The 20,495-nt window shown below is 36.7% G+C and overlaps 1 protein-coding gene across 7 annotated transcripts in view; it reads left to right on the forward strand.

Annotated features, from left to right (window-relative positions):
- Positions 1-3,942: 3,942 nt before the first annotated feature.
- The window catches only part of pax5 (paired box 5), a 58,574-nt gene continuing 42,021 nt past the window's right edge, over positions 3,943-20,495 (forward strand). For 3 of the 7 annotated variants that reach the window (XM_079811616.1, XM_079811618.1, XM_079811619.1), the window contains exons 1-5: positions 7,946-9,102; positions 12,766-12,931; positions 15,680-15,877; positions 17,618-17,682; positions 20,249-20,374. In XM_079811616.1, the coding sequence (XP_079667742.1) occupies positions 9,060-9,102; positions 12,766-12,931; positions 15,680-15,877; positions 17,618-17,682; positions 20,249-20,374 (598 nt within the window). In that variant the 5' untranslated portion in view covers positions 7,946-9,059. Of the gene's footprint in view, positions 4,302-7,931; positions 9,103-12,765; positions 12,932-15,679; positions 15,878-17,617; positions 17,683-20,248; positions 20,375-20,495 lie in introns of those variants that run through there. The other 4 variants (XM_079811620.1, XM_079811617.1, XM_079811615.1 and 1 more) reach the window with 4 other exon arrangements.

Genomic DNA, 20,495 nt, shown 5'->3' on the forward strand with positions numbered 1-20,495 from the left:
TGGGAAATGAAGCCAAATGGCCACCTTCACCTACCCCTGCATTTATATTTCTGATGTCTCCACAGTATGCACCTTCAGTGTGTTATTCAAGTGTAACATTGCCCCATACTGTGCTATGATCAATATTTGAGCATATAATTATCATGGCATTGAAAGTTATAAGTCTATTTGGGTGCTATATACAAACATAATAGCTTTATTGCCGTGTAGGAACCAAGCTATAAGTAAGATATCTGGGGAAGTCATTTATCATATATAGAGAACAAAAAACATTATACATAAGTGTACCGGATAGCACACTAAATAATGGGTTAATAATAAATGTAAATAATAAATTTGTTTTTTTCCCCCAAATGAGGTTTGCTCCCAGTCTTTTGTTTGTGCAGGCAATATAGAGCCTTTGATTCTGACCATTTATTACACAGAGTGATGTCATTCGCCTGTTTGATTTGTTTTTCTTTTTGAGGGTCCACTTAGAATATCAAGGCACAGTTTGACCCCAGCATGTCGCTACACGTCACATGATCTGGAACAAAACATTGAGTGAAGAAACCCATGTCCTCTTTGTGTGGTCTGGTGTTGTGCCAAGTGTTGACATGTCTAGAACTGGCACTATTTCCTGCTGAGGCTTGGGGTTCACTTCTTCTGTAGACATTTTCACAGTTGTTATCAGGTTAAAATACATTACTATAATAAACCACTCAATTAGATAATTCCCCATTTGATACAAATTATTCGGTAATGTTGCCGAATAAGAAAAACTTTAAAAAAGAGAGAAAAAAAAAGATTTTCAGTATGAGGATTCGGTTTCTCTTGCTGACAATCAAAGTATTATCAAGGTAATAATATTCTCTTTTTTTAAGGAAAATAAAAAAGGATACCATATCTGCATTTGAAACTAACAATATTATTTAAATATGGGGGGGAAATGTGCATGTTAACACCTTTTGATTTGTTGTAAAAATATGATTTCACAGATTTGACAACGAAAGCTTTTTTTTATGAGGTAGTTATTATAACCAAACAAATTCCAATTTCAGGTTTTTGGTAGATAGAGATAAGATATGTAAAGTAATTAAGTAGGCCTAATATGTAGAGTAATTGCTTACCAAAATGTACTCAGTCTGCAGAAATACAGGTAGGCAATTGTTGTGGTGGAACCAAAATCAGATCAGTGTAAACAGCTTTTAAAATACTCCTGTAAATATTTTTTTTTACAATTTTTTTATTTATTTATTTTTATTTTAGAAAAAAAAACCGTTGTATTTGAGGAAACAATGATTTTTAAAGGCTACTAAGACAAGTGTCAGAGAGAAAAAGTCAGCCTTTCTTCTGTTATTGTTTTTTCAATATTTAGCCTACTGATAAGACGGGTTTTGAATAGTTTTATGGGAGTGTAGGCTATAGCCTACGTGTAAATATTGGTGGAAAGCATTCGACTATTGGACTGCTATAACACCATTCACAGAGCAAATGAGTTGAACAAAAACAAAGGCGTCATTAATGTTGTTGATTTTCTCTGTGTATTTGTTTACTTTTTATTTTAATTGTCCGCTTTGACTCTCGCGTCTCGGTCAAAAGCGATTATTTCCGCTTCCAGCAGGGCAACAACCAAAATTCCCCTTACCAAAAATTATCCGCGCTTTAATTAGCCTACTTTATTAATTAAATTAAGAAGGAGCCCGAAACCACATTTAGTAATCCTATCACGTTAACACATGGGTGGTGCAATGTTGCCAATCGAAATATTAACAGTCACGATGAAGACCTTTGCAATTCCAGACAACAAAACTCTTTAGAAATGTAGGCTATTAGTTTTTTTCCTATAAATAAATGTATTACATAAATTATTTTTATTTTTTTTACATTTGCATAGGTCTAAATATATTTCCAATCATATTTTAACTTTTGTTATGGTTACAGAGCAATTTAAAGCAAAGCAAATCAAATGTGCCTCGCAAATGTACAATGGCAGAGGTCTAGTTGCTACAGCCATTGTAAATTATATGAGACAGCCTTTCAGCCAAAATATAAGACACTTGAGAATCTTTCTGACGTTTCTTGCCTTTATTTCCCTTTTAGTGGTACCAGCTAACAATAGCCTAACTGTAGTAGCAATATAGCCTACAGTATCATTTTATTTTTGAATAATTCTTTCGAATTTGGCTATTTTTGCAATATATAAAAGCCTAATAATAATGCTGACTTATAGTAGGATACATTAGCTATACAGGCTTACATGTAAAGTGACAGTTTAGGCTATATAGCTATTGTAAGTAAGAGTCAGCGGAAACGGTTCATTGCATTGAACTAATACATTTTTATAATAAAAATCACAGAACTATATGTGAATTATGCCTGTGATTTGGCCATATCGTGGATACCAAATTAAGGACATAAATTCTATTTTTTTAAAGTCTATTATTAATTCCATGGATGCGTGAAAAAAAGGAAGTTCTGTGGTCCCGTGTTAAAGGAGGTGATATGAAGGGAGGAAAGGGAAGAAAGAGTGGACGTTGATGTAAGTTTATGTAGGACAAGCTTGGCCTTTGATCTCGGAGCGGAGAGTCGTGTGTAGCGATGCGGTTACATCGCCTCAGGTCACCGTGACAACAGCCACCTGCACAGCAACACTGGCGCTCATCTCTCGCCAGAGCTTCACACACAGCCAAACTCACAGAGAGCAGTTCAAACTCCCTGCATGGGGTTCATCCTCAAAATACAGCCTCACTTTATAATTCTTTTATTTATTTATTGCAAATGAATAGGCTACAGGCTTTCCGTCATGCGCGAAAAATAGGCTATTGTAATTAAATAATTGACCCCTGGGCCAAAATTATCTGAAACAAGCCACGGGCCACTCAGTGTTAAATTAATAAGGTCTAAAGCTTCATTCATTATTCTGCCTTTAGCCCTCTATCAATGGAACATGGCTTTATGGGGCGCGATTAAATGAGCTACATTTGTTGTTTTCTGAGAAGAGGTCAGAGAGTGTTGAACGGCGCGTCCATCGCATTGTTCGACGCTCAATTGTGTCTGTGTCGCCCATGAACCTAGAGACCTCAAATCATCGCCTGCCGTCATCCAGCGCGTGCATTCACGTGCATTGTTGGTGCTACGAAAAAAAGCAAAAGCATTCTGCATAAGTCTTGTTATGGGTTCACCAAATGATGCTTTAAAAAAGTTAAATCAATGCAACCAAAAGGCCTCAACAATTGAAACGGTCTATATTTGTGCTGTTTTGTATTTGTTTGGTAACACTTGGGCTACTATAAAGCATTATTAGACCTGCATAAATGCATTATATTATAGACCATTCGTGAATGTAGGCTACATTTAGGCCTATAAAATGTAAAAAAATAAAAATAAAAAAAATAATAATATATATATATATATATATATATATATATATATATATATATATATATATATATATATATATATATATATATATATATATATACATAAAATGTATTTTCTTATATATATATATATTAGCCAATATCTTAATAAATAGGCTATAATGGATTTAAAAATAAATAAATAAATAAAGTTCTATTTACTGAATATTTAAAATGATTATAACTGTTATTTGGCTTTCTTACCGTAGCCTAACCTAAATATTCACGCACATGCTTAGAGTGATTATATTATTATTATTAGCTATATTATTGAACTAAAGATTGTGTCCTGTATTTCACTTAGGCCACGAATCCCCTGACGCACTTAAACTTGTCAGAGAGAGAGAGAGAGAGAAAGAGAGAGAGAGAGAGAGAGAGAGAGAGAGAGAGAGAGAGAGAGAGAGAGAGAGAGAGAGAGTTTTCAAGTTATGTTTGAAAAGTGTTACCAACAAATTTTCTGATATAGGCTTATAGGCCTACGTAACCCACTGTCTGAAGAGGGGGAGCTGTTGTATGTGTGTGGGTGAGAGAGAAAGAAAGAGAGAGAGAGAAAGAGAGAGAAAGAAAGAGGAAGAAAGAGGCCATGAGCGCGCGGCTCTTTCTTGACTTTGCCCATAATCGTTTCACGCTTCCTTCAGAGTCTCTTTTCCACCTAAAACGTTTAGTCTCACTCCAGTGAACAATTGCAACGGCGCAACAGGGAGCGGAAGAGTCGCATTATTTCAAAGTACCATTCGTCAAAACCACTGTTACAAAAAAAGAGCAGAGAGAACAGCAACAGAGGATATAGGAGAGGGAACTTTTTTTTGTTCTCACCCCCCCGTTCATCCCTCTGTCCAACCTCTAGCCACGGCATGGACTTGGACCAAAAGGGTCCATCTCTGCGCATCGGACGGTCGGGTAGGGCCTTGTCTGTTTCTCATTCACTTGAACTATTGTTTGTTCAAAGTAGTCTACTAGTAGTCTACTAGTTACTACTAGCTACTCTTTTACAAAACTTGCAGCATTTGTGCACTTGCTAGATGTCTTTTATAAAAACAGTTTTTTTGTAGGCTATTGATCCTTATATTGAGATGAACGTTGGTAGTCCATCTTTTGACACTTTTAACATAAAACACAGACCTAGAAAATCTTACATTTTGGCCACACCTTTACTGACTCTGTGATTTTTACAGCAACGTGTTTTGAGCTTGAAGTTTGCTGGTTTTGGGCCTGTTTGTTCGGCCTATTAGCCTACAGTCCAAAGGAACATAATCAAAATTCAAAACCTTTTTAAAAATAAACAAAAAACAGAACCGGCCTATGCGCGAAAATGGATGAGAAGAACCAATTACGTTTCCAATGGGGGAAACTTTGAGGCGTTTGAGTCCCTGCAGATGTTTTCATTCAGGATCCAGAAGGACTGTTCAGCCCTTGGATTCAATAACAAATATTTCTGTGTTTTCATAAACCTCACCGGTTCACGCGTCACATTTAGAACTCCCAATGAAATGGCGCGTGCGATTGAGAATTTACGCGTTAATTCTGTCGGTGTTGCTGCTGGTTATGGCACAAAGTGAGATGTAACAGCTACACAAATGTAGGCTAATAGTAGCCAAAAATGTATTGTTGACATGTAGAATGTGTGAGTATAAAACTATATAAAGGGAATGTATAACATAATGATAAACAACACGTTCTTAGATTGTTGTGTCAACTAAAGCAGGTCCTTTTATACCAGTTTAAAGGTGGTTCATCTCACCTGCGTCAAAACGGCTACGCCCAGCTTTCCTTGAAGACCAACTCATATTATTATGCGACATCCCAGTATTTGGTTCTCGTGTTTTCATTTGTCTTCTGATTTGTATTATAAACTAAGCTTAAGCTTAAATATCTGCTCTTGCAGTCCTCGAAAAGCAAGTAGATTATTTATGATAGCATATGCATTGTCATCCACCTGATGTTCTGAGGGTTTCATTATAGCGCTATAGGAAATAACTTATAGAATTGATTGAACTCGAATTAAACTAAACAGTAAACTAAACCGAACAGAACATATGAGCGTTTTGGTCAATGGAGTAATTCATTAATTCACCTTGGAGTGGACCGAAAGCCTTGTCCTTGCCTTTGACTCTGATAGGCTACTCTGAACTCTTCAGAATTATTATTAAATATTCAGACAAACCGACATCTGAACCCTTCGTTATTATAGAAAAAGTTCTGTTTTTTGTGTGTTTTTGTTATGTGTGTTTTACTATTTATTATGTTGCCTATTTGTTTTTCTTATTTCATTAATAGCACGACTCCTAACTCATTACTGTCTTCACTAACATTTTCTCAAAGCGTTAAAATAATAGGCCTATCTCAATAATGGATTTTGTTAATGATTTGACAAACACGGTTTGAATCATGATGGAACTTTTATCGAGCCAAAAGCAAACTATGCTACACATGATTAGCTGGGTTTTAGTTTTACTTGTTTTTATATTTCATTTGCTAATTATATGCGGAAATTTGCTTTTGAGCAACTATTATAAGCTAACATTTCCTCAAGAACGAGAATATGAGAGTATTTTATCACGTGGGGTACACACGGGGAAACTGAGAGACAAAAAATTAAGATAAAATAATCTAATAATGTAGACTATTCGTAATGTTTTAATTGTTTAAATCTCTCAATCCTCATAACGTTATAAAATATGTTTGTGTATTTGTGGGCTGCGTGTCTCTCAGGAACAAAAACAACTACACACACACACACAAACTGAGATAGAAATGCTGGTCCACTGAAAGCCTATAAGGCCTCCATTACAGTCATGGAAAGATTCAACTTAATTGTTATTTAAGTAAAAAAACTTAAATGATACAAATATTTAAACATTTTATGAGATTAAACACAGAAACAGCGCTGTGTGTGTGTGTGTGTGTGTGTGTGTGTGTCGTGATGCTTCTTCACAAGAGACCAAAGGTTCGCCCCCTCGTGGCACTTATGGCGCACCACGGAGGAATCTCTTCCTCACAGAATGCACCGAATGTTGAGCACATGCAGTTTGAACATGAACCACAGGATTTCAGTGACTTAAATGTTACATTATCCTGAACAAACAGGCAAACACATGTAATATAGTTGTATCTTTGATCTCTAAGTGTACAATAACCCAGTGACTAGTCGCAGAAGATGCACGGAAATTGACCACAAAATGTTCTCAAACAAAACATAAAAATTGAATTTTCCAAGAGTTAATGTTTGCGTGTTCTGTTCCTTAGGCTATGTTCAGGCAAAGAAACATCTTAATGTAACACATTGAGAAACATGATGTAACAAATTCATAATGTCGTGTTATGTTTTGCCACTTTTTTTTGTTGCAATTTGGCGATTTACGTTATGCATTGGCTATACATTAATGAAGGGCATTCACAAATAAATAAATAAATAAAAACACCGGTAGGCCTAATTATATATATATATAAAAAAATCAACCAATAGGCCTACTAGTAATTCAAGTAAGAATTTTTCCATTTTTTTCGTGTAATAATGAAATGAATCTAAAAAATAATGAATAAACGAACTAATGAATGAATAAATAAATAAATAAATATGCCACATAAATGTTCATTAACACTAACCCCTAATATAACGTTTCTTTTATTTTTATTATTATATATTTTTAGACAGTTTGATGCTTGTTTTTTCTTGTTGGTATTACACGTGCAGATCTAGCACCCCAACAATTATAAAATCCCCATTATTTAAAACACCCTAGATTCTAAGCCAACTAAACTTAACATGAATTAATGTCAAGTGCTTAATAATCTGTTGTAGAGCTGGTAATGAAAAATTATTAAAATTATTATTAAGTGTGGAACACCGCTCGTGTCCGTCAAACATGTAGCCTAGATAGAAATGATTTTTTTTAAGAAGTAAAGGAACCTCATAAATAATAAACGAATAAATGTCCTTATGGATGCAGAATTATTACACTTTTAAAGTAATTTATTAAAAGTACCATTTTAAAACTTTTTTTGTCGAAGATGCTAAACAGCAGTCGTGCAAGTGGGACATCATTTATAATTTCCAATAATGTGCAAATGCGAAACTGAGTGAGAAAATATGTTCATTCATTTTATATGTATCATTAGATTTTATATGCACATGTAGCTCAGTAGAATGCTGCGATGTGTCAGTTATCATAAGCAATTTTTACAGTGGTTTTACAAAGTTTATTCATAATTGAAAACATACTGGTCGCAATACCCAATTATTAACCATTTATTAATTGGATGACTGAAAACGTGCAAACTGATATTTGAAAATTTCAATTTTATCACCTTCCTTAATTGAAATTAGACATGGGATCAGCCAGAGAACCAACTTCGATCCAAGACTCCCTATTTGTCAGCGCACAATTGGGACAGCACGTCACTTTCACATTGGCTCAGTGTTAGCCAATCGGTGTCGTCTTTATCTGAGCGCGACTCAGGGCGATTGTGACGGCAGAGGTGCTGTGCCCGGATAGGTAGACTTATCTTGATTGACAGTCTCGCTCGGGCTCGGTAGTAGATTCAGAGCGCTGTAGCGTTGGCGCTGTCCACACGAGAGCAGGTTCTGAAACGCGCCGTGCGCTCGTGCAGTGTTTGCGCGGCAAGGACTGAGGCTCGACCACCGCTTCTCACCGCCGGAGCGACCACACTGGAAGAACACCGTTCGGCGGACATCAGACAAATCTGAGACTTTCCGTGGATTTTTACGCGCGTCAAAACTTGATAAAGCTTTCTTCTTCAGGACATTTCTTGGACATTTTTTTTTTCAAGTTCAAATGCTTCCCGCGATGGCTATTTATCATTTTCTGTTTAACTTTGGCAAACATTTTGATTCGGGGTTCATACCATGCACTTTTTAATTGCATATGTCCACGGTCGTACGTCTATTGTCTGGGGATCTTCCTACAGTCGGAGTTATCTGCATATTTTCTCTTTTTAAAGAGAGTCTGCGGGCGCGATTTGAGCAATTAGAAGAGCATGATGCAAGGGACGTTTATGTGAAGATACGTTGAACATGAAGTAAATGTTTGGGTTTCTCAGAAACCTCGCCAGGATTTTACAGTTCCCTGGTAGAGACGCGCTCTGACAGCGCGAACCTCAGTCACAGTTCACGGGTCACGGTCAGTGGAGCGAGGATGTCAAGATAGAGCTTGGAAACGAGACTTCTACATTTTTATCTAAAGCTTAAGAAGACTGCTCGGACTATTATTAAAATTGGTACATATCGCCAGGACTTTTCTTTTGATAAATCCCTAGTTCACTCTGGATGTTGGGCCGCAGAAGCAGTTGTGTGACCCTGCAGGGTTGTGCCCTGACCGGCGATTTGCTTGTTTTTGTAGACTAATTATTGATGGAACATATAAATGATTATTTATGAATTATCCTTTTTTATTCCCACCTCGAAAAATCACAAAAACTACGTGTACTCTTGACCCTATAGGCCTTGGGTCTTCAGGGTCAATTGTTTATTTTCAAACCAAAGTTTCTTTGGACTTCCAGACAGCTGAAACTGCGTTTAAAAGAAACATTTCCGAGCAGAACGGACTGACTCCATACGCACAAACCTTTAAAACAAAAAGAACAGGTCCTTAAAGACTTTTTGGCGTTTTTTTCACGAAAGGCCCGTCCTGCTAACCGATGGAAATCCACTGCAAACACGACCCGTTCGCAGCCATGCACAGTAAGTTCCCGGTATAGTCTTACTTTCACTAACTGCTTTCAAATGTTTGATTTCATTCAAAGTTCTGGGAATTTTCTTAGAACTAAATTAACAAAATGTATGATACTCGGATTAAACATAGGCTAATAAAAGCAAAACACTATGTTCATTATAGCTGGTAAACTTTAAAAAGGCAATTGTGGTCTTAAATAAAGGTACAGTTTTTGCTGTTTGGCTTGATTGTTTTGGCATTCTTCTGATTATTAAGAACCGGTTTGCTTTGTTAGAGCTTTTGCCTGCTTGACAATCCCTGGGGGGAAAGAGAGGGGGGACGAGAGCGCGGCCAAGGCCAGCGGCCAGCGGACACAAACTGAACTTGAACCGCGGCTGAGGATATGGCACACAGGCTCCGTAACCTTTAAATACATTGCTTGAGGGTAGCTGTAAACAGGCCACTCGTGAGGTTAAAAACGAAAGCTGAAGTTGCTCACTGTGGCGGAGAGATGTGTGGTCACTCATTCGTGACATGGCGGACACCGGTGGTCCCCCAGATACCAGCGTTAGGGCCCCTTTTCTCTTTCCCTCCTCTTTATTTTTTATTCGTGTTGCCGCCGCAAACAATAGCTTCTACTCATTTGAATAGCCCGCAACACATTTTCATTATGAATTAGCATTTTAAGTCATAATTTATAATATTTTTTCTTAATATATATATATGTATATAATTAGGCTATTGTAAATATTTATGATCTATGATATCATCTTTAATTTGTGAGAGAAATTTTTTTTTTAAAAATGAAAATGCCAATGTCTTTGTTACCTAAACCAAGCTGCCAATCACATATTATGCACACTGAAAATGCAATTGTGATCTCTCTCTCTCCTCCTGTTCCTCTCTCGCTCATTCTTTCTTTCTCTCTCATCGATGAATAAAACCGCAAAACTCAAATATGCGCGCACCCACCCACCCGTACGCGCACACGCACATCTATGTGAAATGACATCTATTGGCACGGTGAATGAAACGGTGGATTAGATGTATACACATTTCAGAAGCTAGAACGAATCACGTTTCCTCTCCGCCACAATATCTCAACACAATCCGCGGGGTAAAACGATTACACCGAAAACGTCAAACGGTGCAAGCCTTAAGAATGCCACGAACCTGCGAGACTTTTAGGAAAGAAACTCCGCTGACTTTGCAGAGGGAGGAAGACGACTTGAGGATGTTTTAAACTTATAGGCTATCTCGTGAATATTAATAAGACTTTGCAGGTTTTAAATGATGATAAAAAGTTTGAACTCTCGTACAATGTTAGTTACAATATGGCCTACATTTAACCCACTGGTGCAGACATTAAATGTTACAGTTGTTATGCCACCAGTTGGTCACATACATTTGTTTAAGTTTTGAATGCGAATGAGAGCGATGAATGCGTAGCCTACTAATATATGGATTTTGCAAAAGATTTCTAACAGCGTTTCATCTGGTCTTCTTATTTAAATACGAATTCATAAATATTCATTGTATCGAAAAAAATAACTAGTAAAGGAGTAAAGCATTGAAGTTTATGCTAAGCATTTAAACAAAAATTCTGAAAAGTGTCGTTGTTTTGGTTCTGTGGTCTGAGTTTCCCTTGGTTGTTTGGTGTAATTTGATAATTTTCTTTTATTTTTTTAAATCAGTATTATTATAATTTTTGTTTACAATTTTACCTTAAGTAGGCAAAAATTTCTTACTAGAAAATAAAACAGGCCCAAATAATAATCAGACATTAATTACTAATAGGTTATGATAGGATATACGTGATTAATTTAAGTAAACTATGACACAATAATAATAATTAATCTGTCACTATTAATATGATGAAACAATTGAATAAAAAACACTTAGTTTGAATCCAGCAATGGATGTTTAAACGCATTTTTAATATGTAAAATAAACCAAACTCCTTTGTTATTTTTACATTTTTATTTCCAAATGCTGCATTTATTTTTCAAAAACAATGCATTTACCCTGAACGAATGAAGGCAGTCCCTTACTTGTTTTCTTCTTCTTGAGTCTGTTTGTTAAAGCACGCCTGATGTCACGTCGCTTTGCTGGCGTTTGGTTTAATCGGAGCGGCCGATAGCGGATCGTAATGGAGCAGCGTCTCTAATCGGGTTTATTTTCTGGATGGGGGAGCATGAATGTCTTTCAGCCGCTCTCGCTATTTCTAAACGGAACCTGCCTCGAAATCAATCAAAGCTCTAGGAACACTTCGATTTATAAGCCAGCAGTATTTGCAGAAGAAACGGAGAAAAGTCTTGGTCAGATCACATCTAGCTTGTTTCGTTTAATCCCCACTGCAGCCTTCTCTCTCTCTCTCTCTCTCTCTCTATGGCACGCACTTATATTCAAACAAACACACATAGCCTACACTTATACACACTTAAACACATGCTTGCTCCATGCACATATTAGCTAATAATATGGTCATAACAATAGCCTAAGTAACTGTAAATCAGTACTTAACTGGTTGCAGTTGGAAAAGTTTCCACTTTTTCTAACTAAAGTATTAGAAATTTAGCATAAACTGATCTAAAAACTCCCTAAATTATGCATTTTTAAAAACTTAAGCCCTTCCACATACATTTTTTTTACTCAATTTTCAAAGCGTTTCTTTGTAGTAGGACACAAATGTGTAAAACATAATAATAATAATCATAACATCTGATCATAAAAAAGTCTTCTCGCCTAATTTTTTTATGTAGCCTACATCTTAAAAAATAAATAAATTGAGCTAGCTGACTCCATGACTTCATCACTTAAGTTTTTAAATAATAAACTGTAACTGAGAGACACAGAAGAAGAAAGAATACAGAGAAAATGAAACCGAAGCCAACTAGCATTGATAGAAAAAGAAAAAGATGGTGAAACTGAAAACGAAATGCATTAAAAAAAAAAATCAAAGACTTACTAACAGACCTCTCAGAAGCCTGATAGGTCAAATCATTCTGTAAAGGAAGTTCATGAAAAAGCAGCCCATTGCCTTGAGAGAATGAAAATGACATGTAGCTGGGTTTTAATTTTCTCTTCGCTGAACTTATATATTTCGTTATGAGGACACAAGGCCAGTTAGGTCTTTTTGATATTGCCTTGCCCGGATGTATTTAAGATCCATTACCCTGTAGCTCGGATTAACAGATCCCCCAGTTCCATTGTGTGTGTAAATGTGTGTTTGTGTGTTCCCCTTCTGAAGCAATCAGTATGTTAATATGACAGATTGACTGGATTACCACATAGACTTCTGCACTGAAATGATGATAAGATACTGAATTCTAATGAATATATATACAGTACAAGAATGAAAGAAAATTGGTATCCAAAAGTCTAAGCCCACCAAGGAGGTCTAGCCCACCACCCACTGTGCAAAAAAGACTCACAATGATGATTATAGGCAATATACAAAAACAAACTTGAGTGAGGAGGTCATGTGCAATTCTCTAGGTGACCACCAGGGGCAGATATTATAAAGAGGAGGGGAAGAGACTGCATAATCGTAACCTTCAGGTCAAAGACACGCGCACACACACACACACCAGGGTGGAACAGCAACACCTTTTGCCTGTTATGTGACAGCTTCTGTATTTAAGGAAGATATGATTTGCTCAGTGTCCTTTTATTGCTGTCTGTGTCCGCAGGGCATGGAGGGGTGAATCAGCTAGGTGGGGTGTTTGTAAACGGGCGGCCCTTGCCTGACGTGGTGAGGCAGAGGATAGTGGAGTTGGCCCATCAGGGTGTACGTCCATGTGACATCTCCCGCCAGCTCCGGGTCAGCCACGGCTGCGTCAGCAAGATACTGGGCAGGTGAGTTTTGCTTATCTTAATAAATTGTAAAACAGAAGCATGTTAAAAAACGGTAACACTTTATTTTAGTGTCCTTGTTACATATTACATAGCCAATAACAGTAAATTATGCATAATTAAATGCAACTAACCCTCAACCAAATCATAAAAGTACATGTTTTTAATTAATATTACTCAGTACTTAAATATATAATTACACTGACACCGTCAAATAAAGTGTAACTAAAAAAACCTCATATCACTAGGAAAATAGGACCAAAAATTTCATATTCTTTTACACATTACTTTGCATATTTTATAAAAGAAAAATGTATATGTCCCATATATTCTGTTTCTGGGAGAATATATTACATTTAAAACATTGACAAATACACTACCGCTAAAAAGTTTGGGGTCAGTACGATTTGTTTGGAAATAAATGAATTATTTTATTCCAAGGATGCATTAAATGGATCATATGTGGCAGTAAAGACAGTTATAATATATATACAAAAGATTTCTATTTCAAATAAATGTTGTTCTTTTGAACGGTCCATTCCAGTCCTCAACTAAAATGTATCACGCTTTCTAGAAAAATATTAAGCAGCACAACCGTTTTCATTGATAATAATAAGAAATGGTTGTTGAGCATCAAAAAGATATATTACAATAGAAAACAATTATTATTATTCACAATATTACCGTTTTACTGTATGCAGCCTTGGTGAGCGCAAGATACTTTAAAAACTGTAAACATATAGACTAGCATTTGAGCTGTACAATATTATAATAGAGTGAATGAGTCTTGAAACTATTGGTGAACATGTGAATAGATATGCTTGATTCCGTATAGGAATGAAATGACAGTTTCTTGAGATATCATATGATTATTTAATATAACAATGTATTGGCGAATAATATCCGGACCCCGTGGATTAGTTCCCACACACAGAGTTTGCCTAGTCCCAGACTGAAAAAGATTTTGAATGGAGAATCTCTATTGCCTGTGCTATTTTATCCAGAAATAGGCTTAATCTTTGCCTGGGAAACCAGCTTAATGTCCTCTATTGCATTCAAACAGTGGGGCCAGTGTCTGTTTGGAGTCTTGCCTTAAATGCTTTCCAACCCCTCCATTCTTTCACCAAGTCAATTTATACTTAATCCATAATAAATATCAATTTCTAAAATATCCATACACTGATGAATGCTAGCTGTACATCTGATATTCCCTCTGCTGTCGGTTCAACTTGAGGCTGACTCAGCGCTTCCTTTCCTTTCTTCCAATTCAAAAATACTGAAATCTCGCACCGAAGCCAAAGTCAAAGCGCCGTCTTTTCTTTCTGTCTTTCTGGGACAAAAAAGAAAAGATTCATCACATTTTACATTTGCATCAAAATGACACTGGCACCATACGTCTCCTGAGGAGGGAGGGATGGCTGGAAGGACAGAGAAAGGGAGAGAGAGAGGAGGAAAGAGAGAAGGAGAGAGAGCAGAGGGAGGAAGGGGTTAAGGGGGAGGACAGAATTTGAATGGATAAAGGTGTGGATTAGTGCTAGAGCCTTTAGCTATATCAAAAAAATGTGTTTCGCATTGTTCTCCTTTGCCTCAACCCTCTTCCCCCAGCCCCGGTCCAACTCACTCAACCGTTACTGCAGCGCTCTGTGTATGTGTGTGTGTGTGTGTGTGTGTGTGGTAATATCTCCCCTCCCTCTTACTGCTCAGGCAGAAAACACACTAATATGTGGGCTGCAAGTGAGGTTTGAGTAAATAAGGCGTATGACTAACTCTGCTCTCTTGTAATGAGGGAATTTTCTGCGCGCTCATTTTGGTGTACGTTTCATGGCTGTGCTGTATGGTTTATATTTGTGTGTAGGGCCTTAACTAAATGCAAGCCATCCAAGCACCTAAAACCCCCTTACCCATGGTAAATTCACTGTAACGCATAGCCTGTCTTGATGCTTTATAAAATACTAGCAAGAGCAACATATGAGATACCAATGTTCAACAAATGTATTGATGTTAATAATCTAAGTTCACATTCATTCATTAATATTAATAATCAGATTTTCAAATGGTTAATAAATGCATTATTGTTATTAATAATTCATTCATAATGTCACTCATATAATATACGCAATAGATCAAAAGCTTGAGGTAAGGTTTTTTATTTGTAAAAAGTATATACTTTTATTGAGCAAGGATGCAATAAATTGAACAAAAGAAAGTCAAAAAATGTATAATGTTACAAAACATTTCTATTTCAAATAAATGCGGTTATTCATCAACACAAATATTAAGCAGCACAGCTATCTTCAGCATTTATAATAATAAGAAATGTTTCTTGAGCACTAAATAAGCATATTACAATATCATAATAATAATTAATCATTTAAAATAATGAATATTCACCACATTTTCTCATTTTCAATATATATATATATATAAAATTATACATATATTAATATTAATTAATTAATATCAAACAGCTATAATGATAATAATTTATTAATTTTACTCATTTAAACCAATGTGTATGGCTTGAATATAAGCTTTTGTTATGTTATTATATCATGTGTTGAGCTGAACGGATTGATCATTTATTGCACGTTTGTAAAAGGTCTGTGTTGTTCTCGTGTATCTGTGTTACTAGTAACCTACTGTGTGCTGACCGCAGGGCACTACAGACCTACAATGCTAGATAAGCATATGTTCTAACTCTCTGTTTATCGTGCCTGGTGAAATACAGCTCTCTATCTATATTCTCCACAGGTACTATGAGACAGGTAGCATCAGACCAGGGGTGATCGGAGGCTCCAAACCAAAGGTTGCTACACCCAAAGTCGTCGACAAAATTGCTGATTACAAACGCCAAAACCCCACCATGTTTGCCTGGGAGATCCGAGACAGACTGCTGGCAGAGAGAGTGTGTGACAATGACAGTGTGCCCAGTGTCAGCTCAATCAACAGGTGTGTGTGTGTGTGTGTGTGTGTGTGTGTGTGTGTGTGCACTGTTAAAATATTTTCATTTAACTTGACACAAAAATGTCTGTGTACTCGAGTGTCAATTGGAGTTTCTTCATCAGTAGTTTAATTAACTTTGAATTCCTTAAAGCTGCAGTCTGTAACTTTTTTCGGGTAAAAAATTAATTATCCAAAATAAATTTTAGCACAAGTACATAACCATCTCATACCCGATTCACAACGGTAAGCTTTTAATAATGTGTTATTAATTTGAGTGGTACTGGTGGGTTTTCGCAGGAAATACGAGCTTCCGTCGTTCGTCTTTGCGTCATTACGTCACGCCTGTATGCATAAAGGAGTCCTGGCTAGTTGGCTATATCGCATGTGAGGATGCTGCAGGTGGCGGATCATTTGTGGCCTCTTCTTACAGCAGCTGGAATGTAATTAAACTTGTCATTTTGATGGCGGCTTGTAATCCAGAAAGTTCAAAATGACAATCATCGTTGACAACTGGTGCGTTGATAGACAACCCAAACATACACCTCAAAACATTAGATTCTTCTGCGCCGAAGATAACGTTGCAAATAACTGCAATTTCAGGGTTCAAACAGAGATGGCGACAAAGAGGTAAAACTTACAGACTGCAGCTAAATATAAGGGAGTACAACCTAAGATTTAACTGTTTAAGATTTGATTGGGTTGACATTGTTTAAAGTGTTTTTGCTATTGCTTTACATGCATAAAGCATGTTTCTGTATTGTGTACACTGTTCAAAACTTTGGGGTTAGTAAGATTTTCTTTCCTTTTTGGGGGGGGGGGGGGTGTTACAAATTTACGATGTTACAAAATATTTCCATTTCAAATAAATGCTATTCATCTGAACTTTATATTCATCAAAGAACCCTGAAATTTTTTTACCGCAGTTTCCACAAAAATATTAAGCAGCACAACTGTTTTCAACATGGATAATAATAAGAAATGTTTCTTGTGCACCAAAGTTAGTATATTCAAATTATTTTTGAGGGATCATGTGGCTCTGAAGACTGGAGTAATGATGCTGAAAATTCAGCCATGACAGTAACAAATTACATTTTAAAATGTAATCAAATAGAAAACAATTATTTTAAATTGTAATAATATTTGACAATATTACTGTTTACAATATTACTTTGTTTTTGATCAAATAAAAGTGGCCTTCTCTCAAAAACATTTCAAATTACTTACCGACCCCAAAGTATATGTGTACAAACCATTATATTTTTGAGAACAAGTTGATCAGTATAGAAAAGGGATAGAGCAATGCATGGAGAAGAGCTACAAAGAATGGAGGGAGCGAGTGGGGGATAGATGAAAACAACAGGACTGAGTCAGTGGAAATAAAAAGAAACACATATTCATGAGCAGTGTCCAGCTCACTGGTTCAACAGCATGTGTACAATGACAACCTTTCTCAGAGAGAGAGGGAGGGAGAGAGAGAGAGAGAGAGAGAGAGAGGGACGAAGAGGAGAGGGGAAAGGTGCTTTGCTTGAGCAGCCATGCAGGAAGTGTGAGACTCTGCTGCCATGTCAGCCTGCATGAGCCACTTCACACACACACACACGCACACACAAACACGCACACACACACGCTTGCATACTTATATTAAAGCATATACCGTACCCACACACCCCTACACTTATCGCCTTGCATGGTAAACCTTAAACACACCATAATGTCTAATTCCTATTTGCTCTTTCTTTGCCGCAGGATCATTCGCACTAAAGTCCAGCAACCACCTGGCCAATCAGGAGCCGTCTCCGCCCATAACTTAGGTAAGAGTCAACTTCACATCTACTTCTGTCATGTTTCAAATTCCTCACAATGCCGAACTTTAGTCCTTGGTAGGACATATTTGGATTTAAAAAATATATAGAAATGTAGCTTCTGGAAAAAAAAGTACATACGCTACCATTCAAAAGTTTGAGGTCAGTTTTGTTTATATACTTTTATTCTGCACGGATGCATTAAATTGATCAAAAGTGACAGTAAATACATTTATAATGTTATAAAAGAATAATGAAAAAAAAAAAAACTATCCGTTTCCACAAAAATATTAACTAGCACAACTGTTTTCAACATTTTCAACACTAAGTCAGCATATTAGAATGATTTCTGAAGGATCAAGTGACTGAAGACTGGAGTAATGATGCTAAAAATTCAGCTTTGCCATCACAGGAATAAATTACATTTTAAAATATATTAAAACAGTTATTTATTTTCATAATAGTAGTAATATTTCACAATATTCCTGTATTTCTTATCAAATGAATGCAGCCTTGGTGATCATAAGAATTAAGCATAAAAATATCCCAAAACTTTTAAACAGCAGTTTGCAGTTAGAAACCAATCAAAAGTATTTGGACGGTAAAATCTGGTACAATACAGGGAAATTTAGAGCTTGAGACATTGTTGAAACATTAGAGGAGATGCGTGTGCGATCATGTGAGATCTCAGAAGAAGAATCAAAAGAACCTAAGCAAAAATATTATTTTACTCTCTATTTAATTTCATTTATTTCCTGAAGGTTTCAATATACCAGTTATCCTATGAAACTTAGGCAGTCTCGTATCCACCATAGACATCGAGGGACTGAGATTTTGAAACATTTACTTTTAGATCTTCTCAATCTTTAACGTTTAATTGCATCCTTGAATCTAGGACAGGTTTGTGACACTCAAAATGCCGCCCCCCAAAAACCTGAGACCAGTCTGAGACCAGTTTAAGAGGAAAACTCCCGTCGGCAGTTAATAAAGTATTGAACGGTGTTTGTCTCACTGTCAGTAATCTTCATAATCGCACACCTCCGCTTAATCTAAATTAATTTCACACGCACAACGCTCGCCAGTTCTCTGTCTCCTTCAGATTATGATGATAAATAGTTCTCATGCTCAGGCGGAAAATTGAAATTTAGGGATTTTGAATATAAAGCGCTCGCTTCGGGTTTCCATTCCTTGACGTGAGGGGGAAAAAAAGTGCGAAAGAATAAGAGAATCAGATAATTGAAACGATAAATCAGGAGTAAAAAATGGATGGATATGCATTCATTACATTTTCCACCTGGTTAGCAAACGAGAGCGGCGGGCGAGCAAAGGCGTTTATCTTTTCTCCGAGCGATTTGTTTTTCTTTTTTCCCACCTTCTCCATTTTAGCACAGTCTGTTGGGATGTGGGATTAGCCTCATCTCTACACCTTAGTGTCCCCTTGGGGCCACTGTACTGTCACTCAGGCTGTACGTCAGCTGACAGGAAGTGAGATAAAGAGGAGAGAGAGAGAGAATGAAGGGTTGACAGAGAGAAGACTTTGTGGCCTCGTCCCCTACTGCCAAGACCTCACAGACAGCCAGACATGTGGAAAAGCTGTTAGCTTGTTAGCATCTTATCCTTGGGCGGCAGCACGCTGCCAGAATAGAGTGACAGCAGGTTTTGGTGAAAGGTCTTTAGCAAGAAGAACGCTGGGCCAAGAAACACGAGAGGAAAAACAAAAACTCAAAAACATACTACACATCAACGAAAGACAATGGGCTGGGAGCTTTAAGCAGGCAGAGGCTAGAATCACATAAAACCTGATGGTGTCAGAGATATTTACACAGCTACACACTTTCTCATTCCATGCATTGCCTGGAAATCTTACCTATGACTAAAATGGACTCCAGGTTGCACCAGTTGTGAACTTCAATACAAAATATTAAATGGATAATAGTTCATATTACAATTTCTGAGCGAGTTGATGACATGATGCTCATTTTCTTCAGGATTTATTCATTTATTTGAATGTAAAATCCGAATTTAAAATGTGGGTATTTTTGCTTGGGGCATTAAGGAAAAGTGTTAGGGAGGTAGAACTGTCCTGATATTGTAATAAAGAAAAAAACCTTGAAAAGAAGGCTTTATTTAGAGAATAGTGTAGATTAATAAATCCGTTCAAATATCAGTTAATTTGACTTTTTTATAACAAAGAAAGCTTAGTTTTGGTTGTAAAATGCTATCAATTAATTGATACATCATAATATTTGAGAAAAAAAGTGTGAGTGAGAAAAATATTAATATATGTACATATTCAATGTACACTCAAAAGAAATGCTCAAATATGTCAAATATGGACAAACCCAACTGTTGAGTTCAAAACTGAATTAACCCAAAGGTTTGTCCATATTTGACCCAAATTTGGGTTAAAACTCAGCATTTTTTAGAGTGTAAGCATTGTAAACTAGATTTTTCTTTATAATGGACAATATGTTCTTTCCAATGTGAATGTCCATCAGCGCAATGAGCAGCAATAATAATATCCACCTTGTTTTAGGACATTAGTGGTCTTCATATCCTCTCTGTAACTTTCTAGCCTCTACAGTGGCAGTGACCCAGGTATCCGCAGTCACAAGTGACGCTGCAGGCTCCTCCTACTCTATCAGTGGAATTCTGGGAATTAGTTCACCTGCCGATGCAAGCAAGCGGAAGAGAGATGAAAGTAAGTCAATGTGTTTTCGGGAACCGAAAATCTACTCTAAACTTAGCTCAAAGTATTATGCTGTTGCACCACAGAGGGAGTTCATTTCATGCAGGACATTTAGAAACTAATGAGACATTCT

This window comes from Gobio gobio (assembly GCF_949357685.1).
Source record: "Gobio gobio genome assembly, chromosome: 3".
NCBI classification, from domain to species: domain Eukaryota; kingdom Metazoa; phylum Chordata; class Actinopteri; order Cypriniformes; family Gobionidae; genus Gobio; species Gobio gobio.